The sequence below is a fragment of the Corapipo altera genome, unplaced genomic scaffold, assembly GCF_003945725.1.
Source record: "Corapipo altera isolate COAL_440 unplaced genomic scaffold, ASM394572v1 61305, whole genome shotgun sequence".
Classification (NCBI taxonomy): domain Eukaryota; kingdom Metazoa; phylum Chordata; class Aves; order Passeriformes; family Pipridae; genus Corapipo; species Corapipo altera.
This window is the reverse complement of record NW_020884909.1, coordinates 3,446,652-3,472,278: the sequence shown is the minus strand read 5'-3', so window position 1 is coordinate 3,472,278 and position 25,627 is coordinate 3,446,652. Positions and strand designations below refer to the sequence as shown.

Below are 25,627 nucleotides of genomic sequence, written 5' to 3'. Positions count from 1 at the left end.
TTTCTGTTGATTCTTCAGGTGAAGCTTAAAAAGAGAATTTATTCTCCTATTAGTACTATTTAAGCTTTTGACAAAAGCAGAAAAGATGAAAAGAGTGTTGCCACGCAACAAAAAAACCCCTGAAATTATCTTATTCTCCTGAGTGATTCTCAGTGTTCATGAAAGATGAATTGCTTAATGGGTTTCCTCACTCAAGTGAACTTTGCTCAGAAATTCTGGTGAACAGCAAGGGAAACCTGAACTTGTTTTTTTACCCAGGGCATTTGCGCTGTCGGCTGCTGATTCCAGTGTTGCAGGTACGGCTGCAGGTGCTCCAGGCGCTCCACTCCCCCTCCGTGCGCTCCGCAAAAGAGGTCCGGTTGATGCACTCTCCAGCCTTACACCACTAGGTGAAAATTCAGCTCTTAGGTAAATAAATCAAGGCATATGAAAAACAACTCACTGGTCCACAGCACACGGGAAGCAAAACACGAACATTAGGTTCAATACAGAGGTTTTTTTCGCTTTTTTTTTTTCATATATTCTGAAAATATATTTTCAGATGTATTTTTGTTGCCTCTTGTTCCCCAAACATTTTTTTTTTTCTGTCCTAGTAAATGCAAAAGCCAGGGACCTTTCTCTGGTTCAGTGGCCAAGGAACAGGTGCAATTCCTGTCACAGCCTCCAACACAAGTTAATTCCCAATAAAGGATGCCTCCTAGAAATGGTCCCCAGGCTTTGCTGTCCTATCCATTTCAGACTAGGCATTGCCTAGGAAAGCACTTTTGGGCCCAGAGATCAACCAGCTGAACTGTGCAGATCACAGCACAGTGTCCAGGGGTGTCCTCAGGACTTGTTTCTTTCAGCATTACAGTTCCCGTCAGGGACTGCATTATCTCTGATTATTCAGTGACAATTTCAATTGAAAGATATAAAATCTTTCCCTATAAAACTTATCCTGAAAGTTTTTCATACAAATCTGTATCAATTTCTTCAGTGAGACTATTTCTAAACCTCAGATCATAGCTGAACTCTGTATCTTTGAAAGTTTATGTTGCTATTTACAGTTAGAAGTGCAGTAATGGCATTCCATTCATAGACAGGATAAAAAATGAGAACGAATTTGAAATAAAACAGTGTAAACATTAAAACATCTGCAGTTTTGTCTTTTTTAGGAAAATGTTCTTTTCCATATCTATATTATATAATGTATAACACATAACACATTCCACTATACATAGATTATTTTAATGATAATTGAGGCAAGCAGGAACTGAAAACAAGTGTAAAGACTGATTCAGCTTGTTTCCTTAACTGTTATATGTTCAGCATAATTGATACTGCTTTTATACCGGAAGCATACCTTTCCAGTGTCACAGTCTGTTCCATCCATTGGTGGATCCAGTTTAGTTTTGCATTCCTTCTCACTCTCCACCTTACACCACAACCCAGTGCAAATGACATGCTGAAAACCAAACACAGAAGTAAGCACAAATTCCACCTTATGCATGCAGCCCACTGGTGTTGTCACAAAGGTACCAGTTTGATGGTACTAAGGTATGCTTAAAGGCAGGTTAAACATGTACAAAAAACAAAGTGGAAAGAATCTGCTTGGACTCCTACTAATCATGCTTCTCTAGGTCTTCCAGATCCCTGGTGTCCGTGACAATCCAATGACTGCTGTCTTATGCTCTTCCAATGATTCCTAATTCCTCTAGAATTCATCTATTCCTCTAGAAAAAAAAAAAAAATCTCAAGGCATCCAACCTGATATCCACAGAGGAGACACAAAGTAACCTGACAAAGGAGGATGAAATGTTTTTGCTGCAAAGAACAGAAGGGAGATGACAGGGGGGCTAGTCTGTAGTGAATGTTAGAGTGGGAAAGAAAAACTCCTTATTCTGTGCCTCTGAAGCACCAGAACAAAGCAATTTTTACCTTAATTAAGACAAAGTACAACCTTGTGGAATGCTGGCTCCTGTTTCCCCAAATTTCCCTGGCAGCTTTCCCTATTTTTCTCTAGAAAGTTCTCCTTCTCCCATGGTTTTCAGTCATGACTTCATTCTCCTTGCTGTCTGTTCCCCCTCTTAAGAATTAAACCATATGGAAGTGAACTGAGGACACGTGGGGCTCAGTTGTGTGTCCTGAATATTACTGTGTACACACAGTGATTCCCCCTCAACACATGTATCACCCAGAGAGGGGCAAGAAGGATCAGGAGAGAGGAATGGGACACAGAGGGGATAAAAGATAAAGGGCAGCTGGAGTTTTTTTTAAAACAGCGTTGCCAAAAGACATGCTTTTTCTGGAGGAAATGATTTGCTATATTGCTACACCCGATAAGAGTCTCTGTGCCTTTTATACTACGCATGAATAATTTGTGATAAATCTTACACTACCTTGAAAAAAGACTTATGGCACAGGAAATGTCATTTAACAAAAGATTATGTCTCAACCAAGGAACAGGACAGTTCTAGTGGGAGTCTTGCACATAAAAATGACTGTAACATCAGTGACCAAAAAGAGTCAAAGATTGTAGAGGTCTGAAACATTGCACAAAAACAAGAGACAAGGATGGTAGCAGTCAGACTCACTCCTGATTCATCCTGTAACAGTTTTGTGCTGAAGCTGAACTAAAAAGACAACAGTTAGCTCATGCATGTCCTAGAAAAAACAGCTACAGAAGTCCTATCCTGCTCGTGAACAATTTCAATAAGCATTTTTCAAATATCAAACTGCAATTTCTGTTAGTTTTCATTGTTTTTCAAACAATGTAGATGAACACAATAGTAGATGAGACAGAATATCAATGTTCATGACAAAGTGCTTCCATACCAACTATGAAATGAGAGACATACTGTTGGAACTACACACTAAAAATACATGTTAGTTTAATATTCCTAAATAATGTATTTTTTCTTATCTTCAAATCTTCATTTACCAATTACTACAATGGAGGAAAAGCCATCCAAATTTCTCCAAGTTTTGAAAAAGTAGTCAAATTTTCCTTCATGTCATCACATTTTTAAGTACGTGATCCCTTTTTTTTTTCTAAACACTATGATCTTATGCTTAATTTCCCTTGCATATGATTGCAGAATGGCTTACAACAAACCCACAGTTCCTTACAAAGTCAGAAACAATTCTTCTCAGTATCTAGAGGCATTAAGTCAGCTTTGCAAGGATTTGGGTACCTGAACAAACAGGTGTACTCGATCTGTAAACTAAATTAAGTAAATCAAATCAAGACACTTCACTTGCTAATTTGCATTTTGTTACTTCTACAAATACTTGTATACCACCTCCCTATGAACCATGAGCCTCACTTCCCCAGATAGAAACTACTTCGAGCCTTAAATCTCTCCATAATCAGACCACTAATTTCTAAACCAGAAATTTACTCCTCTGGGGAGAAAGTTTCATTCAATCAAAATCAGGATAGCTAAGCTTATATTCACAGAGGTTTACTAGTTGAACAGCCATTGCAGCTTTTTAGACTAGCCAAAGGAAGTTACAGTTAGTGGAGATTAAAAATTTATGATATTGGATTATTCACAATCTGTAAATTATTTCTCTGTGTGTACACTGGAAAACAAAATACTGCCAAGCACACAAAAAGGATTTTTTTTTCCTGAATGAATGTGTTAATCATGAGGTTTTTACAGCAAAACTTTGTAAAACACAACATGAAAGTCACAGTGTACAAGAGAAATAGCAGAGGTCACTACAGCTTTTGGGTTTTGTTTTATTTGGGGTTTTTTTGAAAGAAAATAGTGAGGCAGGTCTGTGAGGGTCAGCAGGGTGCACTTCCAATTATATAAGCATATGGAAATAAGATCCAGTTGGGAGGAAAGACCAGAGACAAAAAGGGCATTTTAGAACAGTACTTGTGCGAAGTCAAGACTGTTTAAAATGTGGTGGTAGAGATGAGGTCAGATATTTCACCAGGGCTGTAATATTTCCATGTCTTTTTGTTCTTTTCATTGTGATCGTTCCCCGAAATGCCTTAAAAATCACCAGGAAATATAACCAGTCTCCTACTTCTTTGCAAAGATCACAGCTGTGTTATGACAAGAATTGTTTTAGTGGAACTGACTAGATAGCATTCGCATCCTGGACTTTAATCTTAAAAGCCAACATTTAATAGTTCAACAATTATATTAAATTGTCAAGTTCTACAATCACATTTAAACATCAAGAACTACTTCTGGGCCATGATCTCACTATCTGTTATGTGAAACAATGTTAGGAACTAATTGATTCTTGTGTGAGACATCATGGGCATAAAAGCAAACTTGGCTCCCTTACAAGATAAGCACAGAGACACAGTATAAATCTTGAACCTGGAGATCCACTCACACTTTTCTCAGGTTCCATAAATTTTGACTGGAATACGAAAAAAAAAGTCTTTGAAATAAAGATGAAAGGGAAAACATAAAATCTGGATGCCATTCATGAAAGAGGATGGGAAGGGCTTGCTTAGGAAAATATGGGAGTAAGACCTCAATGGTACCTTCAGTCCTTTGCTCCAGTCATTGCATTATAAAGAGGAATTCTTGATAGCAAGTGAAAATCATTTACACCTGCACTGTTTCTCAGAGGTGGCCATGTAACATGATTTAATTATCCTGAAGTGCTGCTCAGTAACAGCACTTGTAAAAACTTTACTAGAATTAGAAAGTTGTGTACCATCATTACTCGTTTGATTTCTTAGTTGAATAGATGTTATATATTAAAAATAGTTGCTTAATGTAGAAGATTGCATGGAACTCTGCTCATCAAGTTATCTTCCAGTCACAAAAAATATAAGACAGTGACATAAGTTCATAATTTATCTTTTGCACAGTTATACTAAAGTGCATGAACTGTTCAGCAAGTAGAATGTGTCCAAGAAATCCTGGGCTATAAATTGCTGGATTTACTGATTTTTAAATGAACCTTCGAGGAGTATGTTTCTCTCATTTCCTGGCTTGTGGACAACATGTATAACCATAATAAACTGCCAGTTACTGGCAGAGTAGGAGAGAGTATACAGAGACTAAAGGAAGTAGTCTGGATATCACAGAATATTCAGTGGCCATCTATGTATAATTAAATGATTATTTAAATTAATACATTAATGAAATAGTGTATTCAATTTAGAAAGGTCTTCTAAATGTTCACTTCTCCAGTGGCAGCCACAATAATCTGCACAATTAACACAGAGAACTTTGAATCACCTTCATAATAAGTAAAATGCAATTATTTGGAAGGTTAAATTCAGCATAATCATTATTTGCATTTAAAATCCTTGCATTTCTGAAGGAGATGATAAAATTAGCTACTGAGTAACAGCCCTTCATGGTATGCAGTATACTAGTATACAGAAAAGTTTTGTAAGGGAAGAGATAAATTTAACATACAGAGCACAGAGCGCAAGGAGGAGATCTGAATATAGTGTCTAAGCTTGCTGCAACTAGTTCTTCAGGGCTACAAACCAAGGATCAAGTCTCTTGGATTTTTTTGTTGGGAGGAAGGTGAGAGTGAAAATTTAGCTTCCAGAGAAAAGAAAGCAGATGAAAACCAGCAAGGTGACTTTACAGAGGTTGGCAGGGAAGCTTTGGAAAACTTCTCTTCTACCTCAGTGCCCTCTCCATGTTTTCTCAATTCTGTCCTTAGTGTCATTTATTCATTTGTATGTCATTTTTAGTAGGCCCAAAGTTCTTAAAAATTCATTACAACAATTTTTTTGCTTCAGTATTTGATTGCATGGTTTCCAGTTCAGGGTTGCCAGTTTTGCAGAGGATTTTTGAGAAACTGCAGAAGGTTCTTCCCCTTTTTCTCTTTGCAGAAACTGTTACTGGGCTCTCTTTTCCTAACTGTTTAGATCATAAGGTTATCAAGCAACACACTCAGTTTTATGAAGAGAACTAATACTACTTTGCAATTGGTCAGGAAAAAAGAATAGTGGAAAAGACTACTGGCCTTTTGTATTGTCTTGCATCACTACTATGTTCTTTCGTCACAGCAAATCCACATCATCTTTTCAGTTACAATGTCATGTTAATATGAATATTTAATATGGATTTTCATAAACTGGTCATTTTAATGTAAATATAAATATTCAATACAAATATAATGATCCTGTTAGTGGGAAAAAGCAGAAGGATTTATTTAGATGATGATCAGTGATTTATTTGAATCATACATACAAAATGCCAGAAGAGGGGAACATGATTGAGGATGACTAGAAATGGACAATTAGCTACCAGCACCAAGAGCCTGTGCAAATAGTTGAACATCACCTGGTTAATATGCACTAAATTTAACTGACATTGACTTCTACTTCTCATGTCTGGAGTGAAAATGTTTCCACAAACAATAAGACAGCTAAAATAGGGGTCTTTTTTTTTTTTCTTCTCAGCTGTACCACTACCAGCACGTGTTAATCATACATGTATTGCAATGTTTCCTTCCAGAACTTTTAGATAAAAATTAGGCTCAGTGAAAGCCTCTAAAGAAATAGTACTATGTCCAAGCTGAAAAGAGGGAGAGAACTAAAGAACTAAAGGAGAAAGCAATTATGCTTTCACACTAAATACTCCTAACCTTTCCGGGCTATCAGACCCGTGATTCTGATGAAATTTTATTTCACAGTTCCTCCTAGTCCCTGTTCTATCAGCCCATACTCCGCGTTCTTTATACATTTGTAATATCATCTCCCCATCTTGTCTTAGTTATCATCTCAAGGGCATCCAACATGTTTAGTCTGTCCTGTTGGTTTAAAGAAGGTTGATTTGTCTGTTAAAACCATTCTTAAACTGCTTCTTCGGTCAGATGTTTAATATTTATTAATAAATATTGATTTCTGTTTCATTATGAAGACCTCTTCAGTTTTGCTAATCGGTGTTTTTAAAATTGATATATAGTGACACTGCTTCACACAATGGCATGAAGTAATGTCAGGAAACTCAGTTTTTGGAACTCCTGCTGTCATGGCACTGTACAGGTCTGCCTGGGCTCACAGGAGACTGCTGGGAGGCAGGGTATACTCAGCAGTGCAGAAAGCCCAGCTGACATCACTGTTCTTCTGAAGGTCAGATATGGAGGTTCAAGGACCCCAAACATAATAAAATGGAACCTACACACAAAATCTGGTCCCAGTGGAATAAATTGCAAATGTTCCATTTGCTGCAACAAGATATTTTAGCACGTCCTCTATTTCTAAAGTACAAAGAAGGTATCAATGGCACGATATGTTAAAACATGTTTCAGGATATTTGGAGACCCAAAGCAAGCCTTACAAGATAAATCAATGAAAATGTGTATATTAACTTTGGAAAGCGAGTGTAAACTTCTTACTTCAAAGGTGCTATGCTCTCTTTCTATCGAACACATGTACAAAAAATTATCTGGTAGGTGTACTTTCTGCAGTACACACACAGTCTTACCTGCATTTCTTGGCAAAAGGAAGCAGTTGGTCCAAAAAGAATCTGACACTGTTCATCTGCAGTGTAGGTCATTCCTGGGAGCTTGGAGGGAATAATCACAGAATTGAGGCTCTGAGGATTCGTCTGTACCAGACAGTTACTGGCCTTTGACCTGGTAATATGCAGAGATTCATATGCTGAGCAATCCTAAAGAATCTGATTGTCACACTGACTTAATCCTGTGTACAATGTTAGAAATATGTGGACCCTTAAGAGCTTTTTATTCATCAGCATTGTCTGTCATTCACGTATAAATTAACATGGTTTAAGTTGTTCTAAGTTAATGGTATGTGCTGCTGTTGCAGCACATCTGCAGAAAGACAGTATAATTTATCAGCTATTAAAGGCATTTCAGGAAAGTGCTGGTCAACATTTTAGTTTAAAATTTACTTAATGGATTAAGATTTAAACAATTAAAAAAAGTAGAAAAATTATAACACATAGAAAAATCGCATATCTTAGTTTTCACATCCAGCTGGACTTCAAATTAATAATTTCAAATTATTTATATATATATATATACAAACACACACACACATATATATATGCATTTAAAAATACATATGTTTCCAAGCTGGTAGCCGAAAATTTAACTTTTCTCAAAAATTGAAGAAAAAAATATTCGAAAATTAAACCTGTTAAAGCACCCGGTCATGATTCTGATTTCTGTCTAGATCCAGTACAAATGTATCATACTGACTTATGTAAGCTACACTGACTATTCTATTATCCTAGAGCAGACCTTAACTGCTGCAAGTAAATTGGCAACAGATATATCTATAAACTTTATAAAGGAATAGAACTCTAGGGAACAGATACAATTTCAGAAACTCAGAGTGAAACTAAATGTTTTGTTTTCTAGGTATACTATTCTCTATTAAGTATCTCGTAGTAAATTTGTATTTAAAAATTAACAAAATATAATTATAGTGCAAGGTTTTATATTGAATGGCACAACGTAGATCAGAGAATCTGCAGAGTGTTCATGTATCATTCACTGTCCAACACTTCAATACACAACATATTAATATACTGTAAACATATTTACATATATAAAATGTGTATATAAGTATATAAAATTATAATCATGTGCATTAACACACGAGAATATAAAAATAAATATAATTGCTGAAAACTGATTTTAATAAATCTGTCAAATATTAGATTATGATGATTTCAAATATTTTGATGGATTACGCAGTGCCAAATCTCCGACAGAACTAAAAAATATTGAAAACTTATGATTTCAGGATATTCATTGTAGCTATTTGTAAACGACATACAGTAAGAGTTCTTTTTCTTGAATTATATACCTGAGAAATCTTTCCAGATCTTCCCTGCTGCACTGAGACCATGAAACATCCCCAAGATTCTGCCCTTTAATCCACTCCCCAGACATGATATGGACGCCATCTGCACAGGATGGGTGGTCGTTGTCGTGGTTTATCCCCATGCTGAATTTTGAAGTTATTAAAAATAAAACAGAGCACAATGAAATAACAAGTTATTTTCAGCATGTTTGTAAGCTAAAACTCCTGCAAGAGGCTACAAAAAACTCATATACATTATGTACAGGAAATATTTTCTGAATTTTTCCATGATATCCTTCACAGAAGTACATGGAACCATGTGTAGAGGACAATTCTTCAGTGAAAGATGAAAGTGAGGCTGCATTTATTTCATGGGAAATATGACATTTCTAATCAGTTCAATACGTACACTGGACAACTTTTTGACTGTTCAGAACTGCGCAGCTAATGGAACTTTAATTAATACTACTTCTCTTGTTAACAGGCAACAAAAATACTGAAAATTTACTTCTTGAGGTTAGTGAATATTTTGGTAGTGATTCTACCTTCATTCTATAGGGAACTGGTTGGTTGAAATTTTATAGAATAGTAAAATGATTACTAGTGTAATGTGTAATGATTTTCTTTAAAGAAAAATCACCTAAATACATTTTCAAGGTCTATTGTTAGAAATAACAGTGAAGAGGAAATGAAATTGATTTTGATTTTAAAGACTTAGCATCCATATGCATCCCGGTGAATTCTCACACTAAATGCACTGCAATGAAAAATTCTACTAAATGTCTGCTTGAAGCTGCTATTTTAACTGAAGGCTCGCTGTCACTCTCATTCACAATAATCAAACAGAGAGGAAGAAGACAGACTTTAATAAAACTATGATTTTTAAAATTAGCTAAGTCAATACATGCTTGACTAGCACTACACAAAAGAAATTTAATGCTTTCAGCTGGTTTTGAATATTTGCAAATGAGTATGAGACTACTCTCCAGAGCACTGGACTTAAAGTAGTGCTGGAATTTTGCAGCACAGTCTGCCCTGCAAAGAAGCAAAATTTCAGGATTAATAAAGCTCTATACCTTGTATTGATTCTTTCAGCCAAAGAGTAGCCAAATCACTTACAGACTGCAGAGACAGAATAAGTTTGCTCTTTCTGTAGAAAAACTAGATTAACTCATGCTTCTCCATACCACAGAGCCAAATGACAAAAAAGGCCTGCCTCCCATCGTTTAAAAACATCAGCTCACTTTTCTTCTACATTCCATCCCAAAACTCCTTCATGACTAGATCAAATTTTATATAATTTTGCAAGCTATTTTACCTTGTGCTTACTAATGAAAGTAATTGAAATATCATGTAGGGCTTTGCGTGGCTGACAGGAGTGCTCAGTCTCATACACTGATTTGTACACCCCACAATTTGGAGCTCTAGAACAGCTGCTTCTGCATAAACTGGATAATGTTGCTAGCTGTAAACAGTAAAACTGAGGTAAACAAACCTGTCTGACTTTCATCTTAGCCTCTGTCTTTTCCTGAACTGCCTGAATGAGTAAGTGTCTCTGCACTTGCCCTATATTCTTCTTCTTGCATGCCTCATGCAGAATTTGAGATGTCTCTGTCTCCAGAGATATTTACATCTACAGGAACTAAGGAAGAAGACACAGAAAATCTAATGAGACTTTACTTTGCTGACTGCATAAGAATTAAATTTTGCTTAGAGTTCTTTGAGTTATATACTTCCTCAGTGCAAAAGAACTCATTTATCAATATCATGTACACACCATGATTTGAAATAAAAAAATTTACAACATAAAAGTACATAAAGTCTTGATAAAATTTATACAGAATTGATGGCTCCCATCTATACAAAGTGAAATCAACACAATTATATGTTATTTAAATCATTTATTTAAATGAAAAATTAAAAATCCCTTAGTTTCTGGCTATTATTATTTCCCATTCACTCTGAAGAGCAATTCTTGAAGCCAGATTTTGTCACAAAATATTCCAGAAAAATCACCCAGAAAAGTGTGTGCTGAGCTGAACCATGATCTTCACTGTTCCAAAATGCAATTATACTGTTGCTGTCTTCTATAGCATGGTAATGACTGCATATTTTTATCTCACCTAGTATCAACTACAAGGCCACATAAAAGTCAATGTGTAGTAGAACCAATTTCTGATTTCTTTCCTCACATCACATTATACGTGTGTGGTAAAAGGAAGAAGCTGCACAGTCATTGCTACCTTCCTATTCAACAAGAGAGGAAGTAACGCAAGCAAGTATACCTACTTCTTTATTAACAACCAAGAATATAACAATATTCAATGCTCACAGTGGTGTTCATGATACTTTCTACCCTTCCTTGCTGCACTGTCTACATGAAAAAGATAGCTACATCCTTTCACTAATACAAAGGTATTACAAGAACTGTGTCTGTGTAAGGTGCTGTTCTGCGGTCTTCCTACAGAATTTATTATGTTAGCACTCAGCACGTTGCCCTCCCCATCTGTAAACTCCTCTCTCCCACAGCTGTGCTCATTTAACCTCTTACAAGAGTAAAGCAACATCAGGTGCATATGGGAGGAAGACAGGGGAGTTTGGGATTACAGGATAACTTTGTAACAGCCTGAAAAAAAACAGTTAACAAAAAAAGACAAAGCTGTTACTTTAACAAAGATAATAGAGTTTGTTTAAACCCAAGACAGATTAAAAAACTCTCCCTTTGTGAAGGAGAAAGTGAACCTCTGAGTGCTGCTGCCAGTTTATACCTGTGATGTGTGATGGAATCATGTTGCCATCTGTTTCAAAAATTCATAGTACTATACATGATGCTACACAGCGTTTCTAAATTCACTGCAATTACTATCCTATATTTTCTTCTATTCTGTAAAATAAATCACAAACATAATGAACTCTATTACCTTAAAAAATAAAAATAACTTTAAAAATATTATTAATTACAAAGTTTTATCTTCCTTATTATTTTCACTGTTTTCTTTTTTGTCATAAGTTTGTGTAATACTATGCTAAAATTATCAAAACTTCCTAAATTATGGACTCACAAATTTCAAAGTTTAAAAGCTTATATGGCATTTAATAGTACAATGATTTTCAAAACAATTTATCTAATCTGAAATTTTGTGTATCTCCATATTACAAGGATGAATTGTTTAAGTGAAAACAGCACCACTTATTTGACTATCACAGACAGGGAGATAAAAGCTGCATTTCTCTCTCAGTACCTGTATTGCACCTTTTCAACAAAATATTTTATCACACTGCTATCTTTATAGAGAAAAATATATACCCCTCCAAACTTAGTAGGTTTCTATAAGTTATTTTAAAGAATTAATGCAAAAATACATACTACTGTATGTTGGTTTATTGGGTGTTTTTAAATCCCAATAACAGTAAATGCTGTATGATTTTTTATATGTGTTTGAAACATATGAAGGTTTCACAGATCATTGCATAAATGGGATAAGACACATTTCTACCAGTAAATAAATTATTTAGCCTAAAGTGAATTGAAAGGCAACTGACCTAGCCACAGAAAAACTATGATACTAGAAGGTAAAAGATGATTTGTTTTGGAAAGAATTTATCTTCAAATGAAAATCTACTGAACAAGGAAATCTCAGTCTTCCTGTTGATAACTAGATGATCAGAAAAAGTAAAAAATAAGTATCTTTACACAGTTACTATTTCTCTTTTGTGAATCATTACCTTTTCTGCATAATGTTGGCAGCTCAGGTCACTTTTTCAGTCTGAAAACAATTGTGCAAAAAGTACAACGTGCATATTGGGATACAGACACTAACATATTCTGTTTGCTGCTGTCCAGCTGACTTTGCAACTTCTGCTCAACAGCTACTTTCCCCTCTAACACGTCAATACTTCTACCACTGTACTTCATGATGGACCCACACAAACTAGAGTCAGTCCTTTGATTTAAGTACACAAATAATTCAAAGCTTTGCTGTGACAGATGTATTTAGTGCCATTAACATGAAAATACATATTGCCCCTTGCTGAAGGCTTTTTACAGATATTATATAATACAGGGGGAAGCATTTGCTTCTGCCAAATACAACACCCATGCCACATTCTGCAAGCTTCACTATTTCAAGATAGACAATTCTGTCTATCGCTTATGACTATAATCTTATACCATATTGACACATAAAATTTCTTCAAACTGAAGAAAATACGTAATCAGGAAAAAGACTTTTAGCCATCATGTACTCAGTGAAGAGACACAAAAAAATAAGATCATTCTTTGATTGGAACTGGACTAAGCAAAACTATTTTTTTTTCCCATGTTTTTGAATCACCATATAAATTTTGAGTAAGCGTAAGCAGAAAGTATGTAACAAACTTCATTCTTTTCTGTCATCTGTAATGATAGGTGTATTTTGTTGGACCACTTCCACACCACTGGTAAGTTTTGTATTATACACCCCTCTGCCCAATAAGATCCTAGGGTGATTAAATCGTAAGTACATGACTGTGGAACACAGATGTCCACTTTACATGGATGGAGGGGGACAAGAGACTATCAATTTTTAAGGAAATTACCCACTAAACCATGAAAACTGAACGACAGAATCTAAGGTGATCTCGAGGACTTCATGACTGCTTTTCTTGGGAAAATGCTATTTTTGCCACTACTTTATATTTGCTATCATTGAAGGGGTATCACACGCCCTGCTTGCATCGTTGAATATCTAATACATAATTTGAACTTCATTAGATTAGTTTAAAAAAAGGAAAAGATAATATTAAAAAAAAAGGGAGAAATTTAATTAAAAAAAAAAAAGGAAAATTTTTTAAAGACCAATCACTGCACTGTGGGTTTTTTAACTGCAATAGTTTAATAAAGTTACCTCAGGGATTCTTTTCCTGGTCTATCTGAAAAAAAAAGGCAGTGATGAAAATACTGGCGTGATTCTGTTATAAATCTTGTTTGAAATAGAGAATATGAAATGCTGAAATGCAATATAAAGTGAAAGCCTCCTATTACTTTTTATTGAATCAATAAAGCAAGTAGAAAGGAAAAAGGAAAGGGTTGTACCTTCCTTGTGAAGAGTAAATTTAAGAAAAGCAAGTAATTAAGTAAGTACTGAGCTTTATAGATCAATTTCCCTGTAAATTTTCATTCTTTTTAACAAACAGGATAGAAAATTTCACAGATACCAAAACAATACAAAAGTAATATAAGAATCATAGAATCATAGAATGGTTTGCATTGAAAGGGACATTGAAGATCATGAGCTCCAACTCCCTGCCATGGACAGGACACCTTCCACTAGACCAGGTTGCTCAGAGCCCCATCCAGCCTGGTCTTGAAAAACTCCAGAGATGGGAAGTCCACAACCTCTCTGACCAATCTGTTCTGGTGCCTTGCCACCCTCACAGTAAAGAACTTCTTCCTCACATTTTATCTAAACCTACTCAATTTGAGTTTAAAGCCATTCCCACATGTTGTAGCACTACAGGCCCCTGTAAAAGGGGTGCTCTTGTAGGCCCCCTTTAGATACTGCAAGGTGCTACAAGATCTCCCCAGAGCCTTCCCTACTCCAGGCATGCCTATATTTTATGTAGCTATCCACAAAATTCAGAGAACTCTAGCCATTTTTCTATAAAGCTGTCAATAACACAAACACATTCACGGGAAAAAAGACTGCTTATACTTTGTTGCACGTTACAATCATTACAAAGCTCAATTTTGCAAACAGCAGCTGTGCTTTTCAAATTGTTGGGCTCCCCTGTCTGCACTTCAGTTGGCTTTATTTTGAACAAAAATCTCAGTGATGACGAAAACTAGTCAAAATATTCAAAACTCAACACCTCTGACAGTCAGGCTGCTTCTGTATCCAACTACCTGAATATATGGATATTTCTGTCCCTACAGGTAGGGACAATATCCATATCTACGGAGTGGGAGGAAATTCATGTGGCCAAAGCTCAACTGGGGTTGAAGCTGACCAGAAGCTGGGGGGACAATAAAAAGAGTTTTTTCAAATATATTAATGGCATAGGCAGCAGAAAAATATAATTTGTTACAGGATGAGGATGGTCACCTCATAAACAGAGACAAGGTAGAGGTGTTTAATGCTTTCTTTGCCTCTGTCTTCAACACGGATGATGGACCAAGGGGGTCTCAGTGCCCTGAGCTGGAGGACCACAACTGTGAGAACGATCAACTCCCAGTCAACCCCAAAATTGTAAGGATCTGCCGCTCCAGCTGGATCCTTGCAAATCTGTGGGGCCTCAAAGAGCTGGCTGATGTCATTGCACAACATCTCCCAATGATTTTTGAGTGGTCTTGGGAACCCAGAAAGGTCCCAGCTGACTGGAAGCTGGTGAACATTGTCCCGATTTTCAGGAAGGGCAGGAAGGAGGACCCTGGAAACTACAGGCCTGTCAGTCTCACTTCAGTGCCTCGTAAAGTTGTGGAGAAGATTATCGTGGGAAGTATTGAAAAACACCAGAAAGACAATGCAGTCATCGGTCACAGCCAGCACAGCTTCGTGAGAGGAAAGTCCTGCTTATCAAACCCAATTTCCTTTTAGGAAAAGGCAACCCAACCAGCTGATCAAGGGAAGTCAGCTGATGTCTTTCACAGGATCCTGCTGGACGAAATGCCCAGCCCACAGCTGGATAAACACACCATGTGGTGGGTGAGCAATTGGCTCACAGGTTGGGCACAGAGGGCAATAGTGAATGGTGTGACATCAGACTGGAGACCTGTCACTAGTGGGGTTCCACAGGGCTCCATCTTGGGCCCTGTGCTCTTAAACATCTTCATAAGTAACTTGGCCACAGGATTTGGAAGTGATATTAAGCAAGTTTGAAGATGATACAAAACTGGGAGGAGCTGTTGACTCCCTCGAAGGCAGGGAGGCCCTGCAGAGAGACCAAGACAAATGAGAGAACTGGGCAATCACCAACCATAGGAGGTTCAACAAGGGGAAGTGCTGGATTCTGTACTTGGGATGGGGCAACTCTGGATGTTCAAACAGATCGGGGAATGAGATGCTGGAAAACAGTGGAAAGGGCCCTGGGGGTCCTGGTCGATGGCAAGTTGAATCTGAGCCAGCAGTGCCCTGGCAGCCAGGAGGGCCAACCCTGTCCTGGGGGCATCAGGTAAAGCATCACCAGCCGGTCGAGGGAGGGGATTGTCCTGCTCTGCTCTGACCTGGGGCGGCCTCACCTTGAGTATTGTGTGCAGTTTTGGTCACCACAATGTAAGAAAGATATGAAGCTGTTAGACACTGTCCAAAGGAGGAAACGAGGATGGTGAAGGGCCTTGATTTGAAGCCGTGTGAGAAGCAGCTGAGGGCACTTGGTGTGTTCAGCTGGAGAAGAGGAGACTGAGGGGAGACCTCATTGCAGTTACAACTTCCTTGGGAGGGGAAGAGGAGGGGCAGGCACTGATCTCTGCTCTGTGGTGACCAGTGACAGGACTTGAGAGAATGGCCTGAAACTGTGTCAGGAAAGGTTTAGGTTGGATATTAGAAAAAGGTTCTTCCCCCAGAGGGTGGCTGGGCACTGAACAGGCTCCCCAGGGCAGTGGGCATAGCACCAAGCCTGACAGAGTTCAAGAAGCATTTGGATGATACTCTCAGGCACATGGTGTGACTCTTGGGGAAGGTCCTGTGCAGGGTTAAGGACATGATGATCCTTATGGGTCCCTTCCAGCTCAGCATATTCTGTGATTCTGTGAGAAACCCAGATTTAGACCATTAGCCAAAAAGGACAGAAAAATTAAGGAAAGAAGCAAATGGGGGAAAACGAGAGACTGTGTGCAGCTGGAAGGAGGCCCAATGACAAGCATTTCCCCTCCACCTTCTATCCAATGCTCTCATAGCCCATGGGGATTTTTGGGAGAGAGAAGGATGCAAGTAGATTATTTGGGAATAGGTTACCAGCACAGCCTCCAGAGACACAACAGCTCTGCAGCAGCTTCTGTCTCTTCCAGTAGTCAATGCCACAGGAGTGCCTGACATTGTAGGACCACAAGATAACCTCCATGAAGATGCTGGGAAGCAAAAGGCCCTGAGACTAAGGGACCCCAGAGTGATATTATGGTCACTACTTAATAAAGTGTAATTATCAATAAATGGAGTAACTATCCTAACATGTCAGATCAATATATATACCCTTGGTTAAGTAACCTGCACTTTGCAAACATATTTAAGTCATTAATTATTTTAACAAATTAGGTTGGCTTAATACATGACACGGCATCTCTCTTATGCAGATCTACTTTAAGAGAAATGTTATGCATGGCATATAAAAGACAGATATACCTAGAGATTCATTTATACTTTCTAGAAATTTAGTCATTTGTTTTTTATGCTTATAACCATGAATGAATTTTCTCACAACAGAATGTTCTAGTGCTTGGAATGATAGGGTCCAAAAATTTTGATAGCTTGTCTCCTTCATGCTAGCATATGAATTATACAAAAACCAACAAAAGTATCAAAAATTTTTAGAGGATGCATTTGAATTTGAATTTGAAGGCATTTGTCTCTCTCTACAGCAACTACAGAAGAGGATACATAACCTGCAATAAGAAGGCCTTACCAACTGTAAAGTTGGTGCTTTAATGTCAAACTAAAAAAAAAAAAAAAAAAGAGAGAAAGAAAAAGAAAGAGCCTTTGGAAATAAGTAAAATTTTCCAGCCTCCTAGACCAACAAATTCAGAAATGCTATTGGCTCTTAAGTTTATAATTACAACGAAATGAATTAGTCAGTGTTACTGAGGGAAAAAAAAAGTCTGAGGTTTAAAAATTCTATTATTTTAGAAGAGAAGGCCTGAAGCTGGGCAAAAAATAATTAAAACCACTAATAAAATAAAATCTAGTCACATTGAAGCTAAAAATTTTCTATTTTCACTCTTCACTCGAATCAAAAATATGAGTAAAAGGCTGTAGGATTAACTTGGGAAACATACTCTTCCATTTAAGGCAGTTGCAAAGGAACAGCACTTGTACCAAAACATTTCTGAAATCCAAGAACTACAAAAAACCACCTTCGGTTTGTTTTTTTTTTTCCAAACCTAGTCTTAAACTTATGACATCTGCAGTTATTCCTGCAGAAAACAGCTTTTCAACTTCAAAAATTGCTTACCTCATTATTTCATACTGTGGTCTACTGTCCTGAGATCATATATTAGTTCATTAATGGTTCAATTCTAAATCAATTAAAAAGTTCTCAGTATTCATAAAACTTGATTTGGTTGCCTTCTCAGATCAGAAAACTGCACTCAGTTACAGGGCATTTTTCTTCCTTTGTGGTAAACCAGTATTTAAGTGTCACCTCTTTTCTTTCTGATTTATTCTTAAAAAAAAAAGCACCTGACAACAACAACAACAAAAAAACCCCCTCATCCTACATTCTGGAATGTAAAATAAATGTCATTAAATTATTCAAATAAGAACAGTATCCCCCTGCTGCAGAGATAGAAGTTACCTGACTCATGTAAGGAGACAAAGGCCCTGTAGAAGCAGGTAATTTCAGCAGTATGATTCAAATCACGGCTTGTTCATCTAAAGTCTGTTTTCAGGAATGAAAACTGCAACCAGTCAACACAGATACCAACAATTACAGTTCTAATATGGATATGTTTCAAAAGCAAGCCACGCTTATCATGAGTCAGTAGGAAATACAAACTCTGCCTTTGAAGTCTGTCCCAGAAAAGGGGAAGGCACATGGAAAGGGAGGGACTCTTTCATCTTTCATAAAAAAGGCTGCTGCCACTGACCAAGTACTCAAAGAGTTTTCTTCTTCTATTTTTTTTTTCCAAATGAATCTCCAAATCCCTGTCCTGATGAAGCCAACCTCTGAGAAGTTCCTGGACTAAGAGGTAAGACACTCAAAATTCTTGTTTTACCCCCCAGATAGGTATTTACAGAAGAGAAAAACAGTGCACTAACCTGTAAAATCTCTCTACACTTCTTTCTCAAGATAGCAAAGTAATTAGGATGTAAACAGTGGGGGGTCTGTCTGCATATCCACCCAATTATGAAGTAAGGTCTCATTCATTGACAGTCAAACAATAAGGGATCAAAATAAATGCTAAACAAATACTTTGAATTAACATCTGAGACAAACTGTCATGTTTGTCTTTAATGTTCTTTACTAAAATGAACCTTATTGTTCACAGTTTTATCAGTAGAAGTGACCACTACTGCTCCTGAAATTTCTGATTATATTGGATGATTTTCAAGATGTAAGATGATCTTCTACCACATCAAATTAATATCTTTACATTCTATGTGCTAATCTTGTTCCTCATCTAAACACAAGTTCAACTGTATAATTCTACTTTAATCTTATAAATATCCACACAGCTCTTCTTTCAGCTACTTTAATGATATTTCTTACTCCACATTAGTATCCCATTCAAAAAGACTGGTAGACCCTTGCTTTTATTACTCTTGTTGATTTTATTGTATTTTGCAATCATATTTTGCACTGTGATAAGAAAAATGCATAGAGCAACTGACTCTCCATTAGCATTTCCTTATCTCCCATTCAAAACTATCTTGAAGTTCCATAAATTTCATACAACTGTTTTAAATTGTCACAAAGAATATATGCTGTTTGCTTACAAACAACTAAATAGGTGATTCAGAAATTTCACAGACTCCCTGTTTAGAACTACAAAATTACCTGGTAGAATATCCTGAATTTTAATAACAGGTACATTTCATATTTCATAAAACACTTACCAGGAAAAGAATGAGGATGTGTATAAAATTGATTCTGAGAAATTCCACCAGTGCCTCTCTCCACTAGCTGACATGACTTTTAAAGTCCATTTACAGTAATTAATTTTGAGATACAGCAGTTGACACCAATTTTTTATTTCTCCACACATCAGAAGGAGCCATATCCCACAGAAAGCCATCATGTAAGTAAAATGACAGTGTGCTACTTGATAACCATAATAACAACATTCTCACTCTTCTCTCTGTTCTCCACATGGAGACAATGTCTTTTAATTCATTGTTGTTAATTTTATGCTGTAATATGACCTCATTATACAATTACCTAATAGCTTATTAAATTTTATAAATAGGATTTTTTTAATAGAACCATGTTATAGTTTCTAATCTCTGATTACAGAGATGGAGCTCAAAAATCAATTGTTGACGTACAACGTTAATTTCTCAGTGTCATTAAAGTATCATCTGCTTTCAGATACACATGGATAGAACAAAGACATTTCATATTGCAAAGAAAGGTTTAGTTTACCGTTGTATTTAATCATGAATACTTCTGCTTTAATCGGAAAAACTAAAAATTCAACAACACAACACTTAAGAAACATCCATGTATCAGAAGTATTCAATATAATGATCTCTTCTCCCAGGCAACTAGTGGCAGGACAAGAGGACATAGCCTTAAGCTGTTCTAGGGGATATTCAGGTTGGACATCAGGAAGAAATTTTTCACTGAAAGTCTGGTTAAGCATTGGAATTTTTATATTAATCAATACAATGGCAACTGGGAATGTATTTGTTTTTGCTCTCAGGTTGACCAATAAAAATCTATATTGCAGAAGTTTTGAGTCTATTTGAATAACAATTTATGGGCAAGAATAATATTTGCTGTACAGAAGGAGAAAATAAAAAAGTTTTTTTTCTTTATAATTTGAGAAGTAAAGTCTTTGAGAGAGTTTTTGCTTTCTCTCTGTTGCTGAACTGGACTCTTTCCATAAGAGCAGCTAGAATGATTAAAGACATTACACACACAAAAAAAGTAGGTAATAGTTAAATGACTTTAAGATTAAAAAAGAATTTGTGAAAATTGTCTAGAAAAGATGATGTGTTGAAAGAAGAAAAGATTTATGACTGATCTTTATCATGATCATTTAACCTGCATTTCTGAGACTGTTAAGAATGAGCAAGACAAATCTCTATGAGAAATACTCAAGATATATTTGAATCTGCTGAGGTCCTTTTCAATAGGATCTCCATTTACATGTTTGTCTTCCAGTATTTTTATGTTGTCTCTCCACAAAGGATCAAGTACTTCTAGTGTTTCTTTGCCATTGCCAGGGATGACGTGGCAGACAGAGACAGTCATGCAGAAAAAGCAAATGTCTCTAAAACATCACCTTATGCTCTTTGGTGCAAGACCACTGTACCTCAGATTGCAACAGATTGCAACAGCTGAGGACTCTGATTCCATAATGAAGCAAGGATCAAGCTGAATGCCTCTGTGTCTTTTGCAGTGGAGGCTGGCTTTCTTTTTTTGTGGCCACTGCTTGTATATCTCAGGCTACCTATCCTTTCACTTTTGAGGAAGTCTCCCTTTTTTCAATGTGGTTTGTTACTAGACTGGATGAGGTTGAACTTCTTGAGGAAACGTGCGGTTCAAACTACACTTTGTCTTTTATTATGACACAAGATTTGATTTATTCTTTATTTCCACTGTTCTAAAATGTCTACTACAGAACCTGCAGAGAATTGGGAGTATATCTCTAAGGACATCAAAATGCCATTATTACTGTAAGAAAATTATGGTTGGGATACTATAAGAATTTGTTTTTTCCTAATTTATTTGAATTAATATGAAGTTATTTGAAAGTTCTGAAATTTCATGGTGTAGCCTTTTCACATTTTTTTTTTCCCCAGGGTTCTTATATCAGCAATTTAGATTTTATGTCCTTGTAGGAAGATCATGAGAAATCCTTTCTCTGTTGCAGTTCAACAGCAATGAAAAGCCACAAAGATATTTCAAGTTCACAGACAAATGCAACAAGGGTTAAAGAGCCTGGCCTATGCAGCAGTCTTGGAAGAACTGCTGGCAGCAACAGTGAGCTTCTCTGTCTACCTTGTTCCATATACTGCCTGGCATCTAGCAGACCTTAGGATGTCAAAGATAGGTTTGACTTGTTTGCTGCAAGACAAAAACTTTATAACTATAGGAACATTATGAGATCAGTATCCTGTGTTCTCAAATTTGCCATTCCACAACCAACACACCACCCATAATTTTCCAAGAATTTTATATATCACCATTTCTTAGGAAGAATAAGGTGTTACATGTCTTGTTGATCAAGATGTCTCTTTATTCAAACCTGGTAATTCTACTGCCAAGGTTTATATTCTCTAAGCACATTTTTACTGTGTTGGGCATAAAGCAGCACTTATATCTGTTATTATCATACCTGTCTCAAACTATTTGCTAATTAACTCAATCAGTGAACTTGTCTGTAGATCATATTCAATTATTGTTTCTTTCCCCTTACTTTTGGTCATAAGAACAAAGGTACAGAAAATAAGTCTTCCGCTATCCATTCCCACTTCCAAAACCAGCAAACACCACCGTGAAAAACAGAAATACAATGGCACGTGGCTACAAAATAGAAATAAATTTTCCTTTTGAAGGCTTTCCTTCACTGTATATTTTACTCAAACAGGCTGGCTTATATTAACCTGGAGTTGGTTTTTGCAGTTACGAAAATGAGAAAAAAAAAAAAAAAGAAAAAACAGAAAAGAAAAATTTCATGCAGCAATTTATACTTGTGACAATCTTCATAAAATTGCTCCATATTTACTTAAATTGCATCCAGAAAAAAATTTTCAATAGAAATATTTTAGGTTCCAATTTTTTCCCATCAACTTCATGTTTCAACATTAGATGCTACAATCTCCATTCTCAGACAGCTTTGACCAAATTTAAACCAAATCACTTTCAGTTCAAAGTGTTTATCCTCAGATACCTAACCACAACATTCAGAGGTACAAAGGATTTAGTAAAACATCCCTCTCTGTTGTCACTCTGAAGCTGGTACTCTGATATGAATACACAGATAGCTGGACCAGACACTGCAGGCAAAAATGACAGATTAATACATACCTCTCTTTTATTTTATTTCATTTAAAAATAAGACTTTTCCTATTTCATTTTCTTTACAACTATTGAAGCCAAGAATCAAATTCAACTTGTATTAGTAAATTTATTAGTGCAAAATGAGAATTGTTGACTCTTAGTTCAAAATATTTGCCATTGAATGAGTAAAAACATCCAACCCGATTGTGAAGGACAGTTACCTTCACCTTCATTTTGCCAATTTTTTCTACTACAAGGAAGAAAACCAATAGTAATGTTGTAATGGTCAATGACTACTATACACTTTAATGGGATCTGAGAAAGCCAGATTAAATAAGGGCTCTACCAACTCACGATCTCAGTAAAATGTCTGTTGGCAACAGCAGTTAGAGCTGGATCTGATACACAATATCACAACCTGAAAAGAAAACACATTTAAGGGGCACCTGTTTGTCCTCTAGACAATGTCAGTCTTTCCAGTTAATCTATTTACTTTGCAGCTTCAAAGATTTCTGGTTTACTTTAAAGTGTAGATATTTTCTTAACTTATATACTATATATCAATACAAATTGTTATCAGCAGAAACACTGTCTTCCAAATTATTCCTTCCTAATAGTAAAAAAAAGGAAAAACTGAAGCACACAGTCAGAGTAGTCAAATCATAGCAGCATTGCATGCAAATGGATAGTAGGCTTTGTTGTCCACATACTTACTTATGACCCATTTCATGGGCAATTGTAAAAGCGAGATTCAGACCATTGTCCTCTGCAATTATACATTTTCGTTTTTCACTGCACATTCCACTCAGATATGCTATACCTAGGAAACACAATCACCACATTCAATTATTTTGTTATTACTAACTGTATATATTACGGCATAATTGACCCCAAACATGACTGAAAATTTATTGTGGTCAGAGCCATCCAAATATATAAACAGATATCAGATAAAGGTTTACTTACTTGAACAATTGACTTTAGCACAAAATTGTATCAAAGACAGCCAATAAATTGTATTCAGTGGTAATATTACCTCACAGTAATGATTACATCGATTGTCATGTAAGGAAATGCATTCTTTAAAAGCATTTCTAGGTACCTTAATGAGTTGTGATAGAACACATGCATGATTATTAATACTGTTGTAAATGAAAATAGATGTCTGCAACAATAGGGCACAAGTCTGAACCAGTATTTTCTCTGACAGACTCAGAAGAAGTGAGTGCAAAGCACAGAGCCATGCCCCTACGTTTATCACTGCTAAGTACTGATAAAGAGTTCAGCATGTTAATGATTTTAAAAATGTAAAGAGTCAGATTTCATAGAAGAGTTCATAGGAGACTGCAGCCTGACAAACACATTCATTGTAGAGGCTATAATGCCTCTACTATATAATACCTTAGTTTGGGGTTTTTTTGTGGTTTTCTTTTTTTTTTAAGAAGCTCTAAGCATAAGGTTTTGAGTTCGAGTTCAATCCAGCTTCTAAAAAGCAGAATGCCTGTAACTGTAAAAGCTTGAGGAACAGGCAGTTTAATTTGTGTAATGGCAAATTTTTTCAGAGCAAAAATACATTTATTTGGGACCTACCATCATCAGTCATTTGAAAATTCAGAGTAAGTGAAGTGTTTCAAGTGTTTGGCCCTCTTCCTTTCGATGGAATGATTCCCTGTGGTAAAACACGTTTGCTGGATGCTTGCATGTAAAGGTCAAAGTTGAAATGTTTGACAGTATTTGAAATTTAGTCATAATTATCATTCTGAGTTAAAAAGATAAAAGTCATTCTTCTTACAGTCCAAGTGTTTGTCAGTCTGTGTGCACAACGCCTCATCCACAACATTAAATTCAAGTAGTAACCCCAGCACTATCCTGGCGGGGTTGCTCTCAACAGAACTGGCTGAAAGCTGTTGGACACAGAACTTTAGACAAAAAATGTTGTTCAGGACTGAACAAAACACTCATAAAATGAATAAGGCAGAATATTTCAAATTTTACTCTTTGTTTCCAAAAAAGGAAGAAAAATCGAGTGGGGATAATAGTCAGCTGGGATACAAAAAAAAGGCTGCTCAGTTGGTGGCAAGCAATTGTTTTCAGTTGTATTACTTGTCTTTTTTGGCTTTCATTTATCTCTCCCTGTTATTTTCCTTTTCATTATTATCATTATCATTATTAGTATTATTTTTATTTCAATTAGGAGACTGTTTTTATCTGAACCCATGACTTTCCTCACTTTTACCCTTGCAATTCTTTCCTCCCATTCCAATGTGCAAGGAGAGAGTAGGCAGCTGTGTGTTTTGTTGTCAGCTGGGGTTCAATCATGACACTTACTGATGATGGCCATTTGCAGTTGGATAAAATTTTCTCGCTGGGATCTACAGAAAGAGAACTCCCAAACATCTATCTGCCTGCTGATTCTCAGTACTAATTGAAAACTACTATACTCTTTAGTCTTTTAAAAGGAAAAGGGGTCCCCTAATATTAAATTAGATTTCTAATTCTAGAAATGCCCAAAAGCATCAAAAGCAATTAATGCTTTATGACTTATTAAACAAAGCCAAGCTCGTATGTGCAAGCCACACTCAACAGCAGCTACTAGATGCAAATCAGCCAGTAAATCAGGAAATAGCTGTTAACTCATTTCACTTCTTGTCCTTGATTATGAACTTCACATGTAGTGAAAAAGAAATTGACTCCAGTAAGCAGCTGCTCTTGCTTAGTAGTCTATGAATTAGGTAAGAGAAGGAATTTCTTCTTCAAACATATTTATAATCACTGCAGCTTCCTGTGGCTTATTAGCATAGCTCAAACTGCTCCAAGGTTAAATCCACATGAAAAAAACCAAAATCAACCCCAAAACAAAAGCAATGAACAATTCCTCCCTTGTTAGGGTATTCCTAGTGAACCCTGTAACACACTGCTTCAAATAAAACACTTGGTATCTGAAAAGTCTTGGACAGAAAGCAGTAACGTCATCTCACTGACAATTTAAGGAAGGATCCTATTATTTAACTA

At 36.3% G+C, this 25,627-nt stretch overlaps 1 protein-coding gene across 1 annotated transcript in view; it reads right to left on the bottom strand.

Annotated features, from left to right (window-relative positions):
• The window catches only part of ADAMTS19 (ADAM metallopeptidase with thrombospondin type 1 motif 19), a 139,645-nt gene that overhangs the window by 44,228 nt on the left and 69,790 nt on the right, over nt 1-25,627 (bottom strand). Inside the window, exons 8-12 of the mRNA XM_027653255.1 lie at nt 23,330-23,435; nt 8,762-8,902; nt 7,410-7,560; nt 1,343-1,444; nt 255-385 (exon numbers count right to left, since the gene is read on the bottom strand). Coding sequence (XP_027509056.1) covers nt 255-385; nt 1,343-1,444; nt 7,410-7,560; nt 8,762-8,902; nt 23,330-23,435 — 631 coding nt within the window. The remainder of the gene's footprint in view (nt 1-254; nt 386-1,342; nt 1,445-7,409; nt 7,561-8,761; nt 8,903-23,329; nt 23,436-25,627) is intronic.